The 19,363-nt window shown below is 43.0% G+C and overlaps 2 protein-coding genes across 4 annotated transcripts in view; one reads left to right on the top strand and one right to left on the bottom strand.

Annotated features, from left to right (window-relative positions):
* On the bottom strand, nucleotides 1–18,363 carry LOC144931451 (RUN domain-containing protein 3B-like). 3 transcript variants are annotated; one of them, XM_078855289.1, is made up of 11 exons: nucleotides 18,165–18,363; nucleotides 17,358–17,473; nucleotides 16,484–16,617; nucleotides 15,364–15,449; nucleotides 14,837–14,926; nucleotides 12,721–12,801; nucleotides 12,287–12,443; nucleotides 9,597–9,754; nucleotides 6,244–6,381; nucleotides 4,473–4,591; nucleotides 2–1,016 (listed from the first exon to the last, which is right to left on the bottom strand). In XM_078855289.1, exons 1-11 carry the CDS (start codon nucleotides 18,269–18,271, stop codon nucleotides 895–897), a joined length of 1,308 nt encoding a protein of 435 aa, XP_078711415.1. In that variant the 5' UTR covers nucleotides 18,272–18,363; the 3' UTR covers nucleotides 2–894. The 3 variants fall into 3 exon arrangements, with proteins under 3 accessions (XP_078711423.1, XP_078711415.1, XP_078711431.1); XM_078855297.1 differs by lacking the exon at nucleotides 14,837–14,926 and having other exon boundaries at nucleotides 1–1,016; XM_078855305.1 differs by lacking the exon at nucleotides 6,244–6,381.
* Nucleotides 18,071–19,363, top strand: part of AKAP9 (A-kinase anchoring protein 9) — a 99,274-nt gene continuing 97,981 nt past the window's right edge. Inside the window, exon 1 of the mRNA XM_078855141.1 lies at nucleotides 18,071–18,101. The gene's annotated coding sequence lies outside the window, so the exon portion shown is untranslated. The remainder of the gene's footprint in view (nucleotides 18,102–19,363) is intronic.

Genomic DNA, 19,363 nt, shown 5'->3' with positions numbered 1-19,363 from the left:
ACCCTATTGACAGTAAGTGGAACTGCAGGGCTGTTGAATGGTGAGTGACAATCACTCCTACACATGCATCACTGTGTGCCGTAAGTGCAAGTTATGTAGGGCAGAGGCAATAGCATGACATTCAGTGATACAAAAAGAAATTGGCAGGCAGTATTTTTTTTATTGTTTTGGTAGAGTTACATCCAAGTAAATATACAGCATTGGATAATGAAGCAAAAGAAGCAGCTACTACCCCATACTAAAATTGTGCATATGCAGTCTTGCTTTATACGTTGTAATGTTGTATGATAGTTCACTTTAAATAGACACTAATTCTAAGTCATAAAGTCAAAGTGATGTCTACTCAAATAAGCTTTGAGATGGTGCTCTTCTCCACTTTACAGCCCTGAACAAGTGGTGAAAAAAATCCACATTCATATGGCAGTGGAGGGTGTCTCCATAGGATAACCACTGTTGGCTTTTCCACAGAGTAGTAGGTATTTTATCAACCCAATAAGGATGATGGACGGAGTCACCCTCAAAAAGGATTTGTACTCGCAACCCTATTCTGAGTCCATTCTTTAGGCCTCATAACGAATTGGAATTTTATGGCAGCAGCCTCTACCTTTCCTGATATTCTGACTTGATTATATTACACTAAATTACCTAACATGGTCGCTTGCTTATTTGTAGGTTTACATATGTAATTATTTTGAATGTGAGTATTATTGCCATGCATTTTCTTTTTTAACATGAACCTAGAACATATAAAAGCAGCCTTTTAACCGTTATCTTAATCCAACAACTTCAGTATCCTGGTCAAGTTGTATTAATAGTATTTAAAAAGTGACGCATTGCAAATAACAGCAACAAGCGCTTGTGCATTGCAAATGCACAATTTAGAATACAATCTGTTTATAAAAGGCCTTCTTGTGCAGGGCTGGGAGGTTCATCTGCTGACTTCAGGCTCGTCAGAGACTTGTAGCTTGTAAGCGATGACAGTGATCCGCACAATCCCAGCAAAGAGGGAGTTTCATCTGCACAAATAGCATAAAGTTACAATGATCGCTAATAACAACCGTACAGTCAATAGGAAGATAATTTCACTTATTCTGTGCATGGCTCATGTTGATGTAGAGTAGCACCTATAATTTTACATTGAGGTGGTTGAGACAGATAATTGTATCATGCGTAGCTAATTTCACTGTTTGGAAACAACTGATAAGAGTGTACCTATTTTTAATCAACATTTTACCATTTAAAATATATCTCATACTTATTTTAGAGATAATTTATTGTATGTGTTACGTTATGCATTAAGAGCTTTAAACAGACATGAATTACTTGAAATACAGCATAACAATTAGCTAGACAAACAAATGTTCTTTACGTATTTTAAACTGGTTTCATGTGAACTTTTATACAAAACTGTTTAAACATGGGTCATATATCAAATTTCCACAATATTACGCTTGTTTACAAAAAAAAGCCTCACCGAGTCTCATCACTCTTATTCCGGAGGATCCTGACAAGTTTTCACAGGGGATGCCGATGATTGATATGTATTTCCCAAACGAGTTATTTGTGAGAGTATGGTTTTTCCTTTCTCATATTTGGACCAAGATGCCAGCACACAATGGCCTGCTCTTGCAAACCACGTCACAGGATCTTAAATTACCACTGTGTAGCAGATAGCGCATATATTTACGGCTAATACCCGCAGTAATAACCCAAAAATACAAAGCTATTAAAATGCAATGCCATTAACCAGGACAACCACATGCAATGCCCATCAGCACTACAATGTTCTGATGTGATTAATCTGTGTTACGTGACTTTGGCGATGACGTGTACAGTCATCCCGAACGGCGACCCATTTTCCTTACTCTCTGATCCCATTTTCTCGGGTCAGATCATTTAAACATTTGTATGGCTCAGTGTTGGTTTTGACAAGGCTGAATTCTATTTTAAGCATGTCCAAGTGGGGTAAACAACCTCCAACACCTGGATTTAGTCATGTAAGGTCACATTGTGCACGTCTGCACAATTTGCAGATACACACACAAACTGTCTACGTCAGTCTTGGCAATGTCGGAAAAACTATATAGTATTTGGCATTTCCCTACACTGCAAGTGTGGGAGTGGTCATAAGGTAGTTATGCATGAGACTGTGCTCAAAAGTGTGCACTGCACAGCATGGGTTGACTTAACACGTTCGGGAATTGGGTTTGGCACTGTGGAATATGTTTATTCCAGAATTGTTCAAATGAATCCATCACAGTTGGACTACACGAAGCCTCTGGGAGCATAGAGAGGTCAGCTTTAGCATTGAGGGCTGAGAGTTGAATACGATAGTAATGTCGGAGTAATCGTATTGGTTGGGAGAGCCCTTACACACAAAGTGCATGTGCAGGATGCTATTAACTACGGTAAGGTGAGCTCGTTCGTTTAGACATTGAATAAAGCGTACCAAAACAATTGTGATTCTAATTGATAAAGGGAAGTTTAAATGTGCAGAATAGAGGATACCAAGCGACTTGAGACAATGAGAAGACATGAAGCCTCATGATGGGACTGTTATGGTGGACATCAGAGGTTTCTGTAAACTGCGTGCGGTGGCATCAAACGGAATTAGCCGTCACCAACCCTTTGACAGTAACCTTGATTGAGATGTGGATCTGTCTGGGGATATATCTATTGATGCACGGCTGCTTTACTTTTTTTTTACAACTCTCAAATCCGCCTTGGCACGCTGCCGAGTGAGTTGAGCAACAAGCGAGGCAATGGCACACTTTTGGAATATCTCTGCTGGAAGCGAATCCATTAGAAGCAAATGTACGTGTGCATGCATTTCAGATGACTCAGTCTTTCCTGATCAGCTCTGTCCATGGGCGGGGATTACATTGTGATGTCACGATTCCCTGGTAGAATCCCAGCGCCCTGCCGCTAACTTGCGATTGGCTACCATTGATTTGTGGCACGGATTGGTGCCCCACAGAGCCCATGGCATTTCTGACAAACACCACCTGACCGGTGAATTAAGACATGTACATCGGGCCCTCAGGATGAACGGATACTCTGACCATACTATCCGCCAAGCTGTCTCTCCCACCACACAGAAACAGCCACATGAAACTCCGACCAAAACCATCACGTTACCATACATAGCAGGCGTGACCAAAAATATCTCCAAAATTCTAAACAAACATAAGATCCAAGTCCGATTCAGTACAGTGCATAAAATCCGTGATCTGATTCCATCTGTGAAGGATGTCGTTCCTGACTTACAGTATCCTGGAGTCTACAAATTGAGTTGCATTTGTCGTGATTGCTACATTGGAGAAACGAAACGTCATGTTTCTGATCGTGTCCGCGAGCACAAGTCAGATCTGAAACACGGCAGAACTGATTCTTCTGCCGTTGCCGATCATTGCTACAACTCGGTGGGCTCTCATGAAATTGTCTTTTCCGAGACCAAGGTTCTCTGCAAACCTCCCGGCTACAATCAAAGGTTTGTACACGAAGCCATACAAATATACAAACACAGACATAATTTCAACCGTGATGATGGGTACAAACTTAGTAATCATTGGAAAGATGTTATCAACCACGCAAAAAAGACTTAATTACACTTTTTTGGACCATCTTATCTGACAGGCACTATTTTACTTTACTTTACCGAGTGTTAACAACCCCAGTTATTTTTTAACAGTACTCTCTTCATTGTTCAGCCAGCATTGGTATAAACATGGGCATTTTCGTTCTTTTGTCTATCATGTGTATCAGACCTCCCCTCCCCCTCTCTGTCCATTGTGTTGGCGTGTGCAGCAGCAACCGCGTCCAAGCCGTCGTCCATTTTTTTGGCCCCCCCTCCCCTTCCCGATGCGTTGTACTTAGCACTCCGTGCTGTCTTTGAGCCCCACCCCCCTCCCTCCCGATACGTTCCATTCATTGGCTACCACATTTTGATGAGCTCCCCCCCCCTCTCCTCCCCCCTTCAACTTGCTTATAAGGGATTACATCTTGAATCATTGCCTCACTTGATGCAGCTAATTCGGCTGTGACGGTCCCACCTGATGACGGAGACTTGTGTTGCCTCCGAAACGTTGTGATTTTTGTTTTATTTTATTTTATTTTCATTAATTTTGATGTTTTACCTACGTGACTTTACCGACAAAACCTAAGAATATGATTCCTTGCAGTCACGAAAGCTTCAAATCTAGAATTGGTGCCCCACCCTCCCACTTGGCAAACTGGCAAAAAATTATGCTCATGAAACGTAGAAATGAAAGCATTTCTTTTGCAATTCAAAAAGAGTAACACTTGTGAGACATTAATGCATGAACATGTTAGATTCAGTGGGACTCAAACAATATAAATTAAAATAGTCCAGTTACATTATTTTGCAGTAGAAGGGTTATGCGATTTACATACAACTGATATAATATATAATATACAAAGTAATCCCTTCCCCCACCACAATCTTAACTTACCCATTTGCTTCCAGTTCGCAGCAGAATTTGCTTCGGAATCCAGTTGCGAGTGGGAGGTGTCCCCGTGAAGAGAGAAGGGGCTACTATCTCCTGAGAGATTCTCCAGACTCGGAAGACTTCTGCAATGACATGTACAGGCAGTCCTTGACTTACGAACACCCGACTTACAAACGGTTTTACTTACGAACGGGTCTCAGGAACGAAAATCGTTAATAAGTCGAGGACTGCCCGTATACATAAATATATAATTCACGGATCTCTAATGCTTCATGTAAATTGCTATTTGCAGAGCTAATTTTTGGGATGTTTGGGGTTTATTGAGTATAGGAATCACACTTTATATTTGTAATAACCTCACTGCATTCACTTATTCGCAACCCACCCACTGTAGATGCATTGTGTAATGTCGCTGTTGCATTGCAAGACAAATTATGAGATACATATACCCTCAATGCGAATGAAAACTCCAACCTAAGCAAGACCTGTTTTAATTGCTCATATTCGTTCAGTGTATTTTTCCACCAATCAACCCACGTTTTGCTATAAGCAATCCAGGTCACATTAATAAGAAACAATATAACTAAATTATAAGAATTCAATAGAGATATTTGACTCTTATGAATGCTTCCCCAGGAAAGCTTCACTGAGTCTCAAGACTCTTATTTCAGGGGGATCCTGCCAAGTTTTTGCAGTCGGGGGCGATGTTGCTGCTGTGTATTCTTAATAAAGTAATGTACAGGTAATTTGTTTGTACTTTTTCAGTTGCATTGTTTTGTTTAGCTGCAGTTCCTGGAGAAACCCCGTTTAGACCATACAAACTCCACACGGAAAGGCGCCTAAATCGGGAATCGAACTAAGGACCTTCTTGCTGTGAGGCACAAAGTGTTCCTACTGCTCCACTGTGTTTAGATGCCAAATACATTTTGGAAGATAGTGTTACATTTAGAGATTACCCTGTCATCTATTTCAGGTTACATAATGAAGAACAGTCCTTTGTCAAACCACTGCTGTAGGAAGCCCTTCCCATGCCATGTTGTCATGGGGGTTGTTTCACCATACCATACTTTACTATTCTGATCAATGGAGGCTGGTGAAAAGGTGGCCCAAGACCAGTTCACACATTGCTCACTAGTCACCACCGATATCAGCCACGGACAAGAATCAAACTCAGGTCGCCCAGTTCGTAATGCTATACACTACACCAGGTTATTCAGAATGCATTCGGAGGCTTTCAGGTCATTTTATGCGTGCATTTATAGTTACATCTTACAATGAGTATGTATAAGTATGTAAAACAAAAACTGCATTGCTGGCAGCAATAATTACTGGATTACCAGATGGAAATGCAAAGAACACTCCATACGCAAATGTATTATGGATTGCCGTGGATCATTGGGTAAAAGCAAATAACAGAATATTTAACATCTGGTGATCCAGCCGCAGCGTTTGTGTCATAAGCCTAACTCTCCTGATGAGACCCACGGGGTCTACACCAGTCCACGGTATCCGTTCTTAAACAAGTTACACTTGATAATGTTGGTGTGGAAAGCCAATAGACTCATGGACTCAGATATGTTTTGCTTTGTATATGAAGAGAGAGCAGACTTCCGTTTATATTAGATTTTTTCCCACAATGCTCCACAGCAACGCATAATACCTCGGTTTACTTGCTGCCAATTTAGTTGATGACGTAATCAGTGACTCAATCTGTTTGTGTTAGAGAATTCCCAACTGCCTTTACTACACTATTCACTTTTTCTCATCACCTCACCTTGTATGCTCTCTTTGAAAAATCATGGTGTTCATCGCCACATTTTCCACAGTCCAGGAGGGGGGGGAAAAACACTGAGATGTAAAGAAGTTGGTGAGATCTTGTCTCGAACACTGATCCTGGAGCTTCACTTTGGCCCTACAACAAAATAACAACAGAAAACAGCTTCTGTGCACCTTGGTGGTTTACAGTATGATGGCTCAGTGTGTGCCACAGTTATACACTGTGTATTTATTATAAAGCTTATTTACCCAGGTAAGTCTGAATACGGTGGCTAAATGTTAACTACTTCGCCTGGTATACAGGAAGTCGTGGGTTAGATTCCGACCCCGACGCCTGTATATTTAGAGTTTGCATGTTCTCCCTGCAATCGCGTCGGTTTTCTCCGGGTCCTCCAGTTTTTCTCTCCACATTTATAAAGATACATTTAGAGCATTTGGCTGCTATAAATTTCCACATGATAAGCCACTTCGTTGAGCTATAATTTGTGGCCAGGGCGCTTCTAAAATAGCTATATAGCTCAGTGGGCCTTACCTGGTAAAAAGGTTTAGTTTTTAGTTAAGTTTTAGCCTTACTGAGTTCACAAGACTCTTTTTCAGAAGGGCCCTGACAAGTATTCGCAAGAGGCACACTGTTGATATGTGTAATTCCAAAATAGTAAATTACAAATAATTTTTCAGAATTGGGATATTATGACAAGAATAGTGAAACACGGAAAAGTGTATTTAATGTGTGGTGCATTCACACAAGAGAGACATGGATACTTGTCCCACGTTGACGCTTTTATAAAGGTCACGGTGTGTACACTCGGCCTCAAATAATGTCTGGGTCTTGACGGGTCACCGTGAGCAAAAAGCATCAGAACATTAGAACATGTATGCTTTCATGAGACAGTCCAAATGGGTCATTGCTGATCCCGATGGTTTAGACGGAGTAGAGTTCAGCTGGACAAATATAAAAACCAAATAACTCCGTGGCGCTCGCCTTACATCACCCACTTATATCCATAGAAGCGAGAAGGAGGGCGCGACCCCTTGCCGGGGCAACGTAGCCTTGCTGCGGGTGGCGGTTACCCCCATGTGCATTTTCATTATTTTGGGCACAATCTTGTGTCACGGGCAGCACGACGGCGGGTGTGGAGCAACGCACATCTCGGCATAAACACCGCTCGCAGTACGCTCGGTATGACCCAAAGTTTGAACTCGGCTGTACATTCCCTCAGCCGTGACAGACTCTGCACACTCCATAACGGGCGGTTAAGGGAAGTCGAGTGCATGCCATACTGGACGGCAGGGTTACACAGTCGTAACACTTTGTGTCTCGTGGAAAAAAGGGCTTGGGTTCGATTCTCGACTCCGTGTGGAGCGTGCATGGTGCTCCCCCTGTTCCGCATTGCTTTTCTCCAGGTTTCTGCGGTCTCCTCCCTTATATGTATGTTACAAAAACCGTACATCACTGGAATTGGTAAAAACATCCCAATACTAAAAACGTACCTGCAAATTACATAGCAACATCGCCCTCTACTGATAAAAAAAACCATGGCAGGACCCTGATAATACAGTCGAGATTCAGTGAGCCTTTCAGGAAACAAGCACAATCACAGCAAATAATGATGAAGGCATGAGTCAAAAGAAGAGGGTTTCCATATATATGGAAAAAACATGTGGTGCCCATGATGCATATGCCACTCTCATATTTTACGGTCATCCTCGCAGCAGCTTTGGGATAGCCATCGAACAAAGACGATCACTGCATCGTTTCTGCGGCCGTTTGGAACACTCTTCCTTCCGATAGTAGGAAGTCACTGGAGCTATGAACTTTTAATTCTAGGTTAGAAAACTGATTTCTTTAGAATTGCTTTTTGTGTTTAGTTTGTTGTCCATCCCCCGCACCTCCGATATGTGAACATACATACAGGTACATACATATACCACGCTGTCACTGCTAGGCACAATTTCCCACCAACTCAGAGCTAATGGCCTTTGCAAATGCACAAAATACTGGTAGGCAGGTGTATTCATTGGCATGTCCACAGATAATTACCATAGCCATACCAATTCTAGTGGCAGTGCCATTGACAACATTAGCTGATGATTACCAGCCACATGTGAATATGATTATTCTTTTTTTTTGTAAACGAGGGAAAAATGTTAATTAGCTGCTAGTTCCTGTCAAAAATAGCCATAAATGACATTGCTATAAAACGTGTACTCTTACATTGACCCTGGAGATAATTTAGGTCAACTATACACATATTTATATGAGGTTATCTGGGATTAGAGCAACACAATGCTTCATTCAATGTAGTTGAGCCCATACAGAATGGAACGTGTGTGTGTGTACAGGTTGAGAATGTAAACAGTGTCCAATGGTGAAATTTGCTTTATTTTCAATCTGCTTAATGTGGATTAAAACACTTGAGGTGTATACGATTCACCTGACCCATCGACTTTACGGGGGATTTTCTCCCTGTTTTGTCGCAGTGTTCACACAGAGAACAGGACAGCCGTATGGTATCGTGTTTGAGTCATTGTGAGCATAAACAGCGAAGGAAAACAGTAAATAAGACATTAATAATTTGCGCTCGTTACTGTATCACCATTTGCAGACTAAAGTCACATCGAAGTGGGGATGTGCTCCATTGAAGGCTTAGAGCCAGCGGTGGAAACTGAACATGCTTAGCGTGCTACACCACTGGCCACATTTGGTTAAACTGAGACAGTACCTGACGGATTGTATTCGTTAACACTTATGCGACTCTTGGACTCTGCGAACTCACTCGATTCACTGTGCGATGTCGTGATTGCTCTTGATGCATGGGCATCGCATCGTATAGCATTCATGATTATTGTTCTCAATGCACGGTGCGGCTCGTTCATTGCAGGGTACCCGTTGTGTTCGAAGACGTAATAGTTTTGCATTGGTGTTTAATAGCGCAAGTCAAATACGAGCCCCAGCAAAGGCAGCTGTTACCCTCAGACATTCGATGCGTCATGATCCACACTAAACTAAAACTAAATTTGTGTTTATTGCAACAGGTAAGGCCCACTGAGCTATATACAGTAGCTCTTTTTCAGAAACGACCTGGCCACAAATGATAGCTTAACAAAGTGGCTTATCACGTGGGCATTTATAGCAGCCAAATACTATAAACGCATGTTTCTAAACGTGGAGGGAAAAACTGGAGGACCCTTAGAAAAATACACGTGACCACGGGGAGAAAGAGAGAGACACACAAACTCCGTATATACAGACGTCAGGGTCAGGATAGAACCGACAACCTACTGTATAACAGGTGATGTAGTTAACAACTCGCCATCACGGCGCCCCACACAAGGCGTGCGCGTGCTTACAGCTGTTGCTGGAGCTCCCGCGTGATGACCTGCAGCTGCTGCTCCTCCACACGAGTCGTTAAGCACATTTCCTCCATGAGAAATAGGTTATTTTGGTGTCGAATGGAAAGATCTTCTATCTGGGCCTCTCGCAGGTGCACAAGCTCCTCAAGGTATGCCTGTAACAAGACCGAGGCCATGAGTACATGACAGCAGACTACGTGAGCAGTAGACGAGAGAAGCATCACGTGTTATTTGTGCATGCATTCACTTGAGCTAAGCAAGTCCTCTGTTTCAGCAAAGCGAGTCTGTGGTTTTCCGTGGTAATCACTCTTATAAGTTGCATGACAGTTTTGCCACTTGTATGCGTATGAAGTTTGTAGATAGACAACTAAAAAACAACCAGATGCAACATGGAAAGAGTGTTGTGACTGACAGACATCTTGAGTGTGTTGAACACAGCACCGTGATGCACTTGAGTATGTGGCGAGGAGAATGTAAGGATAGATCTATGTGAACACTGAGATAGAATTGCAATCGGCACAAGTGAACGTTAGCTACAGTAGTTGTTGAGCTTTCAGGAATAAGTTAGAATTTATAAAAGAAAGCACAGCTGGGGGAAATTCGTCAATTCCGCTGATTAACTGACAAAAAATTATAATCGACTACTTTTTTTGCGACTGCCCACACTATCCTGCCACCTACTGTCAGACTAATGCCCACCCAAAGACACCTTGTGCCGCACAGGGACAGTTGCCAATGGGGGTACCCTCCAAATGGTTGAGATGAGACATGATGTAGGGCGCTTTGAGATGCTGAGGAATAAAAATGCCCTATGAATGCGAAGATTGTTACTTTTATGAAGTTAACACTATGAGGTCTCCTTTACCAGTGGCAAAAAATAGTAATAGGTTTTTACCCTTTCAACAGCTCTCAATACTCTGATAGTGCGCTGTTTTTGAGTTGTACGCCTTTTGGCGTCATCTGGTCCAACACTAATGGAGACTAGGATCTAAGAAAAGCTGTCTCGGGTGTGGACCAATCAACTTCAAGGACAGTGCATACATTATCATTATCAGAGTTGTTCCTTTTTGTTGCATTTTGACTGCTTGTGTTGTAGTTATTGCAAACATGATCCCTTGTATAAAGGTGTCAGTTTTGTACCAGTTGAAAGGGTAAAAACCTATTACTATTTTATGAAATTGTTAGAACTAAATTATATTTATGATCACTATCATTCAAAAAAATAATTAGTTCAAGAAAGAATGATTTGGCTACCATGTTACCCATCGCGTGTTTGTAGTATTAATGACGGGCCAAGATGCAGGAGAACCTAGTGTGACCCCAGGTGAGAGTCCAGTACATGCACCCACAGTAGTCATGTTTACTTGATGCCCTAAATTCTGCGCACGTGTTCAGATTAACTCTCAAAGATCAATTCCATTAAATTATATTTACTTTTACTCGGTCATAGTATATTTGACCTTTTATAAGCCAGACCTCACAAACTTTCCACCGCGCACGTTTGAAGGACACACTCGAGTTTGCCTGCATCCACTCAGTGGTGGGGTCACCAACCCCAAAGGGATCAATTTTCATTGACGTTTTTTTTTCCTGGTTATATACGTACTGGATACCAAAACGGCAAAGCGACAAACGATTATTGCTACTACGGTCACACATGTAAATACAACGATCTGTCTCTATCCATGTCATACATTTAAATTGTGTGTGGATTACGTGAGTGTACCAGTAATTTGGTCTCAACTCACGATTAACTCAAGACAACTACCCAGAGTTCATCGCTGCCAATGATGCAAAGCTTTTGATTGGACTGCAGAATTGAAATGTTTTGATTATGTTGTTTGCCCACTTCCTGGCATTGACAGTATTGAGTGTGAAATAAAACTGGAACGTTTTGGGGAAATCAAAGCGAAAACCAGTACAGATATTTTTCAGCATTGGGATGTTTGGCCAATACCAGTTATGAGTGCTACTACTTAATTCCAATGAATATTCTCTCTGGTTTTTTCGGTGAAGTCACGTATATAGAAAAAATAATAGAATAAAAGAAAACACGACGTTTCGGTCGCAACACAAGCGTCCGTCTTCAGGTGTGAGAAAATGGTCTGCTGTTCTGGCCTTATATAGGCACTGAAGGGGAGAGGGAAGGGGGGAGTTTGGCTGTGGGAGTTTACAAGGGAAAGGGAAGAGGGTTTGTGGTGTGCAGAGACGGGAGGCACGGGGGGAGAGGGGGGAGGGTTTGTGGTGTGCAGGGACGGGAAGCACCGGGGGGGGGGGAGGGTTTGTGGCGTGCATGGACGGGTGGGGCACGAGCAATTAGCAAGTAAATGGACTTGTAGTACAAGTCGTGATCGGACGATGACAACCGGTTAGGTGAGAGGACGACGACAACCGGGTGGGTGAGTGAAAATCATAGCAGTTAAAACTTGACGCGGTTTATCACATCCTTCCAATGATGGCTCAATCTGAATACATTTTCTCGATGAAAGTTTTGTCTGTGTTTGTACATCTGGATGGCTTCATGAACAAATCTCTGAAGGTGGCCCGAGGGTTTGCAGAGCACCTTGGTCTCGGAGAAAACAATGTAATGTGTACCCACAGCGTTGAAACAATGGTCCGCCAATGAATATTATGACTTGAATGTTGTTATATGCATGCATAGTGAATGTAAACTGTACTGTGGTTACCTTTTGCTCACAAATAACATTGATTTTTTTTTCCATTTTTTGATACTTCATACACCAGGCTTTCTCCTCTTTACAGACGTCAGAGAAAATTTCATTTTCAAGAGACGTGCTTCCACTGCCACTTCCCAATGTCGTCAGGTCCTCATCACTGCAGACACTGTCACAACAACACGCGCCATCGTCATGCAAGTTCATTTGCACAGGGGACTGCTTTGGAATGCAAAGGTGAGTTTGCATCATGCACAGTGCCAAGTACAATGTGTGACCGCAGTCACCTGACCAACAGGTGGCTGTTGCATGTCGACATTCCGATTAAAACGTTCATGCAGAACTACACTTTGCATCTCAATTCCGTTCAGTGAGACCCCGACGAGAGAAAGAAATGCACGTGGCAATGTGCACATCCACGTGAGTGTATGCTAACTGACACTCACCTTTGTTTAAAGCTCAAGTAAGGGGTGTAGTCGATCGAGGCTGGCTTACTAGTTTTCATTGCATCACCTTTCAAACAAAAGCTTTAAAGAAAGACAAAAACCACACTGACATTTGTAAACATCGTTTAAGTTCCAATAGACTAAATGTGCCACCATAATATATGTATTAAACAGAGTAGCAGCTTCTTAATAAGGATGGGTGGTTATTGTAATATATTGAGCTAAACTTTAAGAAAAAATAAAAATACAATTATTTGCCACAGTCACTTTGTCAATCCACAAATTATTATTCAATGAAGTTCAGAAATGTTTATATTAAATCAGACAACCTATTTCATGTTTAGACGCTCTTATTGAGGTTTTGTTCCCCAACTGGCACTTTACAAAACACAGAAGGACTATGGTCAATGAAACGTTCACCATGGGGAATGATCTGTGTTGATGCCTTTACCCTACCGCACACAACCTGCTAATAGCCTAACTGTGGTGTACACATTTAAACTGGTGTGCATGCACAGAGGCGGCGAGGGACATTCTAAGTAACTTTCCTCATTTAATCAACTGGCGCACAGTGAGGTGCAATCCAGCCGGGGAACTTTGGATTGCAAGTCCAGTGTGCTAACCATTACACCAGAATACACCGGAAAGCAATGTACAGGGTGGTCCATTAGAATCAGTGAATGTTTTTAAACGACATCTTCAAACATACCTTTTGAGATTGGCTTTTAATCAGTATACCCTGATTGTGTGCTTATTATGCTTTTTATTATACTTTAAGTTCATTATAATGTTACGTCTTTTTTACATATTAATCTCATTGTTGTTTAAATTGTGTCAGTCGCTTTTAATTTATCTTGTAAAGCACTTTGTATTGCATTTTATGAACGAATTATGCTATATAAGCAAAGTTTTATTTGATATATTATGACCGCCAATTATTTGACCCCTAAGATGTTTTTACGTTGTATATACATTTCTGTTTAAAAATAAACGTTACTTTTTAAAAAATAAAAAGTTTTAGAGATTTAAATGGGGGCCACAAGACATCTGGATCACCCTATAGAATGTGTGTAAGATGAAGGACGTGAAGAGAAGGGATTGAACAATTTTATTCTCTACTTGACCCGTCTGAATGTCCTAAACGACTCCCATCCCATCATATAAAGGAATAATGAATGAAAAGCCATTGATACACATATTTTACTGTATTAAAAGACGTGCATGTATATTCCCTACAAAAAAGAAAGCGTGTTGGGCCAAGCTGGCTGATGGAGAATACTCTATAATAGAGGTTTTTTTGGGTTAGATCGCGTAATTATCAATGTGTCGTCAAACCTGCCACTACCTGACACAGCCAATTAGTAAGGTTTGTCACATTAACAAAACATGTCAATTCGTTATTCGTGTAGTGTATCAGCGCCGACTGGCGGCCAGGGGTAGCAACTACGGGCATATCCACCCAAAAGGGAAGATCTGGGGCAAGGGTTGTCAAAGGGAAAATAACTGGACCAATGGTCGTGGAAGGGATCCATCTTGCGACACCCCGAACCAGCTAGATGGTTCCAGAAGGGGGGCGTGGCCAGGGCCTGGCCGGGCTCCGCTGGCAGGATAAAAGGAGGTGAGAGAGGGAGCTTGGGGCTGTCCGTGGGAATCGGGGTCGTCTCGTCGTTGTTGTCCTCGTCGTCGCCGTCATCGCTGCCGTCTTGGTCATCGCTCGACGTCGCCACTGCTCAATAGTTAGCCAACTATCTAGTCCGCCAGCGCCGTCGTTGCTACGGCGGTCAGGGTTGTGTTAGCGAAGTGTAAGAGTGTAAATTTACGTGAAATAAATACGAAGGTGCCTCTACAGTTACTGTCTTCGGAGTCGTACACTGCACGAGTACAGCACACTGGTGTATTGTCGAGTAAACCCACAGCATTTACAATTCGAGTACGACGTTTAGCCAGTAATTGCAACCAGTCTAAATCAGGTGACAGCCAGAGTTGTATGACACATTTATATCTATGCGATCTAACCCAAAATACCTCTATTATGGATCATATTGGTCGCCAAAGCCTACGTGTTAAACAGAGAATACTGTCGGGCCCAACAACGGCAATAGTGACGAACAAATACCTAAAATCAATCGAGTTGAGGCCGAGAAGCATGCCTGCCAGCACGACCCCCTCCTCCCCAAGCAGAAATGCCCCTTCCCGATAGAACTTCCTGTAAATAAAAGGAATCACATTTTTATCACAATAATAAACCATGTTTGCCAGTTGTGCCATTCGTATAGCACAAGGCTATTAGAAAGGAAAGCGCTGATATGTTTCACACAGTCCGCAGTAATTTCACAGTAGGAGGCAATGTTGCAATGTGTAATCCCAAATTAGTATTTTGCAGTGTAATTTTGCAGCATTGGCATGTTGTTCCAAAATACCAGTTATAATGTGTGTGTGGGGGGGGGTTAGCACTAACTTCCAATAAAACTAAAATGCAACTATGTCAGGTGGTATTTTCTAACAGTGGTTAACCTGGCCATAGGGGCTGGCTATAGGAATGTGCAATTTCCACTCATGGTTCAGGCCACCAGGTGGGAGGAGCACTTCTGCAATCCTCACATGAGCAGGGAGACACAGTGGCTCCAGCGGCTCGTTGTCTACCTTGTAATGTGCACCTCCCTCAGCGCCGCCGACACGTACTCGGAGAGACGCTTTTCCATGAGGGCCACCCGGATCCACGCTCGCCCCTGCACCAAGGACATGCGCGGTTGAACCCAATCGATCGTTCGGCCGACTGTGGCCAATCGAATCTACCAAACATGCTTTCAGATTCAACAAAATAACTACCACTTTTCGATGTAAAGCTTTCGTGACTGCAGGGATTCATCTTCTTGGTTCTTTCCCTTCTACGTGACTTCTTCTTGGTTCTTTCCCTTCTACGTGACTTCACCGAAAGAACCAAGAAGATGAACTACCACTTTGTGTGCAATCAACAGTGGTTGCTCAATCTTAATTTTAGAACTTTCGTGACTGCAGGAATTATTATTTGGTTCTTTCGGTTAAGTCACGTCTAAAGATAAAATAATAAATTAAATTAAATAATAGAATACGACGTTTCGATTGCAACACAAGCAATCATCATCAGGTATAATGAAATAGCGACATAAAATCTAACCAGAAAACTATAGACAGACATATTGGCAGACAGATATCACCAAGATACATAGCGGGAGCAACATAGGTAACAGAGAAGGGTGATCGTCTCTGTGGTTGCTCAATTGTTGTTGTCATCCCCGCCATATGAATGTGTGATTTCCACCATCGGTTCTGGGCTAGCAACAGGCGGCGAGCCCCACCCCATGTTTGTTTGAGGATGGAGACATTTATTGGCTTTTCTGAATTAACTGAAGAATGTGCCGCTTTGTTCTGATGATTTATCCCGTGAGTTCCCCCACACAGGGGATGCAGTGGTATGCTTGCGCCCCCTGGGGGCCAGCGATGTGAGAGACATCCTAAGCTCAACATCGGGGGCGAAGCATCTGCCTCTCGAGCAATTGTTGGCGCCGGTTTTGCTTGGTAAACATCGAACACTGGGCCAACGTTGGGAAAACGTTGATCCATACGTTGAATGTTTACCGGGTGGCTTCCTTTCCGCTTGTCTGTAGCTTCCTGTGCCTCTGATCTCAGTACACTGCATGACAAATGTGTAAGGTTATTAAAAGGTGTACATAGTAAATGTGATATGAAGAGTTTGTAAAAGGGCGAGGAGAGTATCACTAGCCTTGGCAGCTGACAGTGCGAGCTGCTCCATGCTCTGCACGCTGCTGATGCAGTTGTTTGGGACATGCCAGCACGCTTCTCGTATGTAATCCCAAAAATGTCTCGTGTTCTCAACGCCGAACCACGTCACGTGACCTACATACACACACAAAAATAACCCTTTCATTACATACACGTTCGTCCAGGCCTGTAGCTATGCTGTGGTGCTGTTAACAAGTTGTTCATGGTAAACGAGACGTTCATGTTTCATTATACTTCTGTAATTAAAATGAAACTCAACAAACGTCCAATTTTTTATTTGCTCAAAAACGCGCTGGTCATGAATTAAATATGCTCTAAGCGGTATCTTCCGGGTTAGGCCGCGTGTTGAGAAGTTCTTTTCTCAAGTGGAAGTCCACACGCAGATTATGATTTACTCTTTGCTTTTTTTTTAAATAAATGCATTTAAGTCACAGTCAACGAGAGAGAAAATATTTACGAAAATGTAATAATTTATCGAAAGTCTAATTGGAAAACGATAATGCGGATAAGATGTGTACAAATTCCAAAGTCAGGTACATACTTTCTCAAGTCATACTATCTCTGTTTAAAGTAGCAATGGAGCGCTACTTTTCTTCACTGCTAGTCTAAAGCCAGTGGCGTTAATTCGACATTCCCATAAATGGGGGCCAGGGTACAGGATCACTGTTGATATCCCCTGACTGGGATTTGAACCCAAAACCTTACCATCGAGCCACCGTGCAGCCTAAGCTGAAGGACATTTTCCCAATGAACCTTTTTTTCAATTGATGCCATTTTTCCAAAGTATTCATTGCGATACGTTTGTTTTTAACACAATAACTAAGCAGTGTAGATGCAGTACGTGTAACAATTACCTCTCAAGTTGTGATTTAGTGACTGTTCCAGTACAGCTGCAAAATTGATAAACTCTTCAACGCTCTCGTCTACTGGTTCAAAATTCGATCTCTCGATCAGAGTTTTCACAGTAAACCTAAAAAAACACACATTTACGTTGGTCATATTCAGTATATAATCAGTAAACCTAAAAAAAACACACATTGACGTTGGTTATATTCAGTATATAATCAATAAACCTAAAAAAAACACACATTGACGTTGGTCATATTCAGTATATAATCAGTAAACCTAAAAAAACACAATGACGTTGGTCATATACGGTATACAATACTAAAACGTATCATGAGACAACAGCTGCTTTTGGTGACTTCAAGCATACCACACAACTGCACACTGAAATGCACTTGCCACGTTTAACTGGGTTTCCACATACAGTCGTTGTTTTTTTTTTCTCTCGAAGAAATGTTGTGTGAGTTAAAAGAGTTTTCATTTTTTTCATAAAACCAATAATGTCTCTGTTATCAGGCATCTCCCATCGCAGCTCCATCATCGCCCATCATTCCCTATCACCGCTCATCATCGTCTCCCATCGTCATCAGGCATTGTCCCCCATCCTTGCCAATCAATTCCATCATTACCCATTTTCCATCACCTAGTATTACTCTTCACTGTCCCATCTCATTCTGTCTCATCAACTCGCGCTAGTCAACCGTTATCAACCAACCCATCACAGCCGATCGGCACCCATCAGCCGCCCGGAGGTAACGCGAGTCGCTGTCCGTGGTGCTAGTTACTCCCCGACGCCGCCGTGCCGCCTGGCTTACCCGAGCACGGCGAGGAGGTTGCGGCCCCGCACGGCCCCCGCCGCACGGCCCCGGGTCCCCGTGCCGCTCGGTGCCCGGGCCCCGCGCGGCCGCGACCCCGAGGACATGGCAGAGCGCGGCGCCTTGATCGTCTCCACGGGAACGTAATCGACGATATCGCTCGCGTGTACAGGCTAAAGACCCGCACGGCCCAGCACTTTATTCGCCGCGAGTCAATCACTGATTGCCGGAATCGACGGTGATCGCGCAAACCGCGGCGTTCAGAACGGCGATCGGCAGCAGAAATGTTCAATTGGGTGACGCGAACTGGGCTGAATCGGCGGTGGCCGAGAATCGTTAGGCAAGAGGCCCGCACTGATGTCACGAATCGCGTTTCGAGTGGCATTACAGTGCGAACGCCGTGTAACGCGCTGGGTAGAGTAGTGCAAACAGCGCTTGAATCGTGAATCCCAGACGCACGATTCGATGCATGCATCGTCAACGTCATCATCGGCAGTCATGATCTTACCACTGCTGGATGAAGGTCTCCCCAATTCTTCGCCATTTCTCACGTTCTGACGATGTAGTCATCATCCACCTCGCACCTGCACATGAACTGATTTAATCGCTCCATCTCCATGGTAGAGGTGTTCCTGGGAGTGCTTTCTCCTTTTGCTGCCATTCCGTCGTTAGTCTCGATCACCGGCCAAAAGTCGACGTGATTTCTCCGTAGTGGAACACGATCCTTAAATACAGTAGAGATCCCTGGACCGTAACATGGAAATAGAAATGTAAAGAGAGCGAAACTAGAAAAACAAGCCATGACTACACATACAATGGGGGTTGGGGTGAGGAATGAACATCATCAACGCGCTATAACGACTTTGTAACTCAAATTAATTCAAGAAGTTAATGGGTTCCGGGACGGAAACTAAATATGACGGGGTTAGTGTAGTAGTACACAATCCGCATGAATACATTGCCTCATTTTATGCAATCGTGGGGCTATACGGTAAAGTATGTGGCCCCACAACAGGGACTCCTGACTCGACTCGTGATGCTGCATTTAAATACGAACAGCACCACTGAACAGCTCGTTGTTTGTTAACAACGGACAGTCACGAGGCTATCATTTAACGGCAGTTAACGGAGTTGAATGGCAGGTAAAATGGATGAAAGGGAAGATAAAGGACAAAATTGTCGGAGTCTTCTCTTACTCT

The sequence above is a fragment of the Lampetra fluviatilis genome, chromosome 1 (genome assembly GCF_964198595.1).
Source record: "Lampetra fluviatilis chromosome 1, kcLamFluv1.1, whole genome shotgun sequence".
Lineage (NCBI taxonomy): Eukaryota > Metazoa > Chordata > Hyperoartia > Petromyzontiformes > Petromyzontidae > Lampetra > Lampetra fluviatilis.
Note: the sequence above shows the minus strand (reverse complement) of the source record. Positions and strands in the feature narration are given on the sequence as shown.

Coding starts and splice junctions, on each gene's coding strand:
- LOC144931451 (XM_078855289.1), bottom strand. CDS start 18,271: ATGTCCTCGGGGTCGCGGCCGCGCGGGGCCCGGGCACCGAGCGGCACG. Junction 12,802..14,836: donor CTCAACTCGATTGATTTTAG/GTATTTGTTCGT, acceptor CTTTCTTTAAAG/CTTTTGTTTGAAAGGTGATG. Junction 6,382..9,596: donor CGGGAGCTCCAGCAACAGCT/GTAAGCACGCGC, acceptor ATTTTGTTGTAG/GGCCAAAGTGAAGCTCCAGG.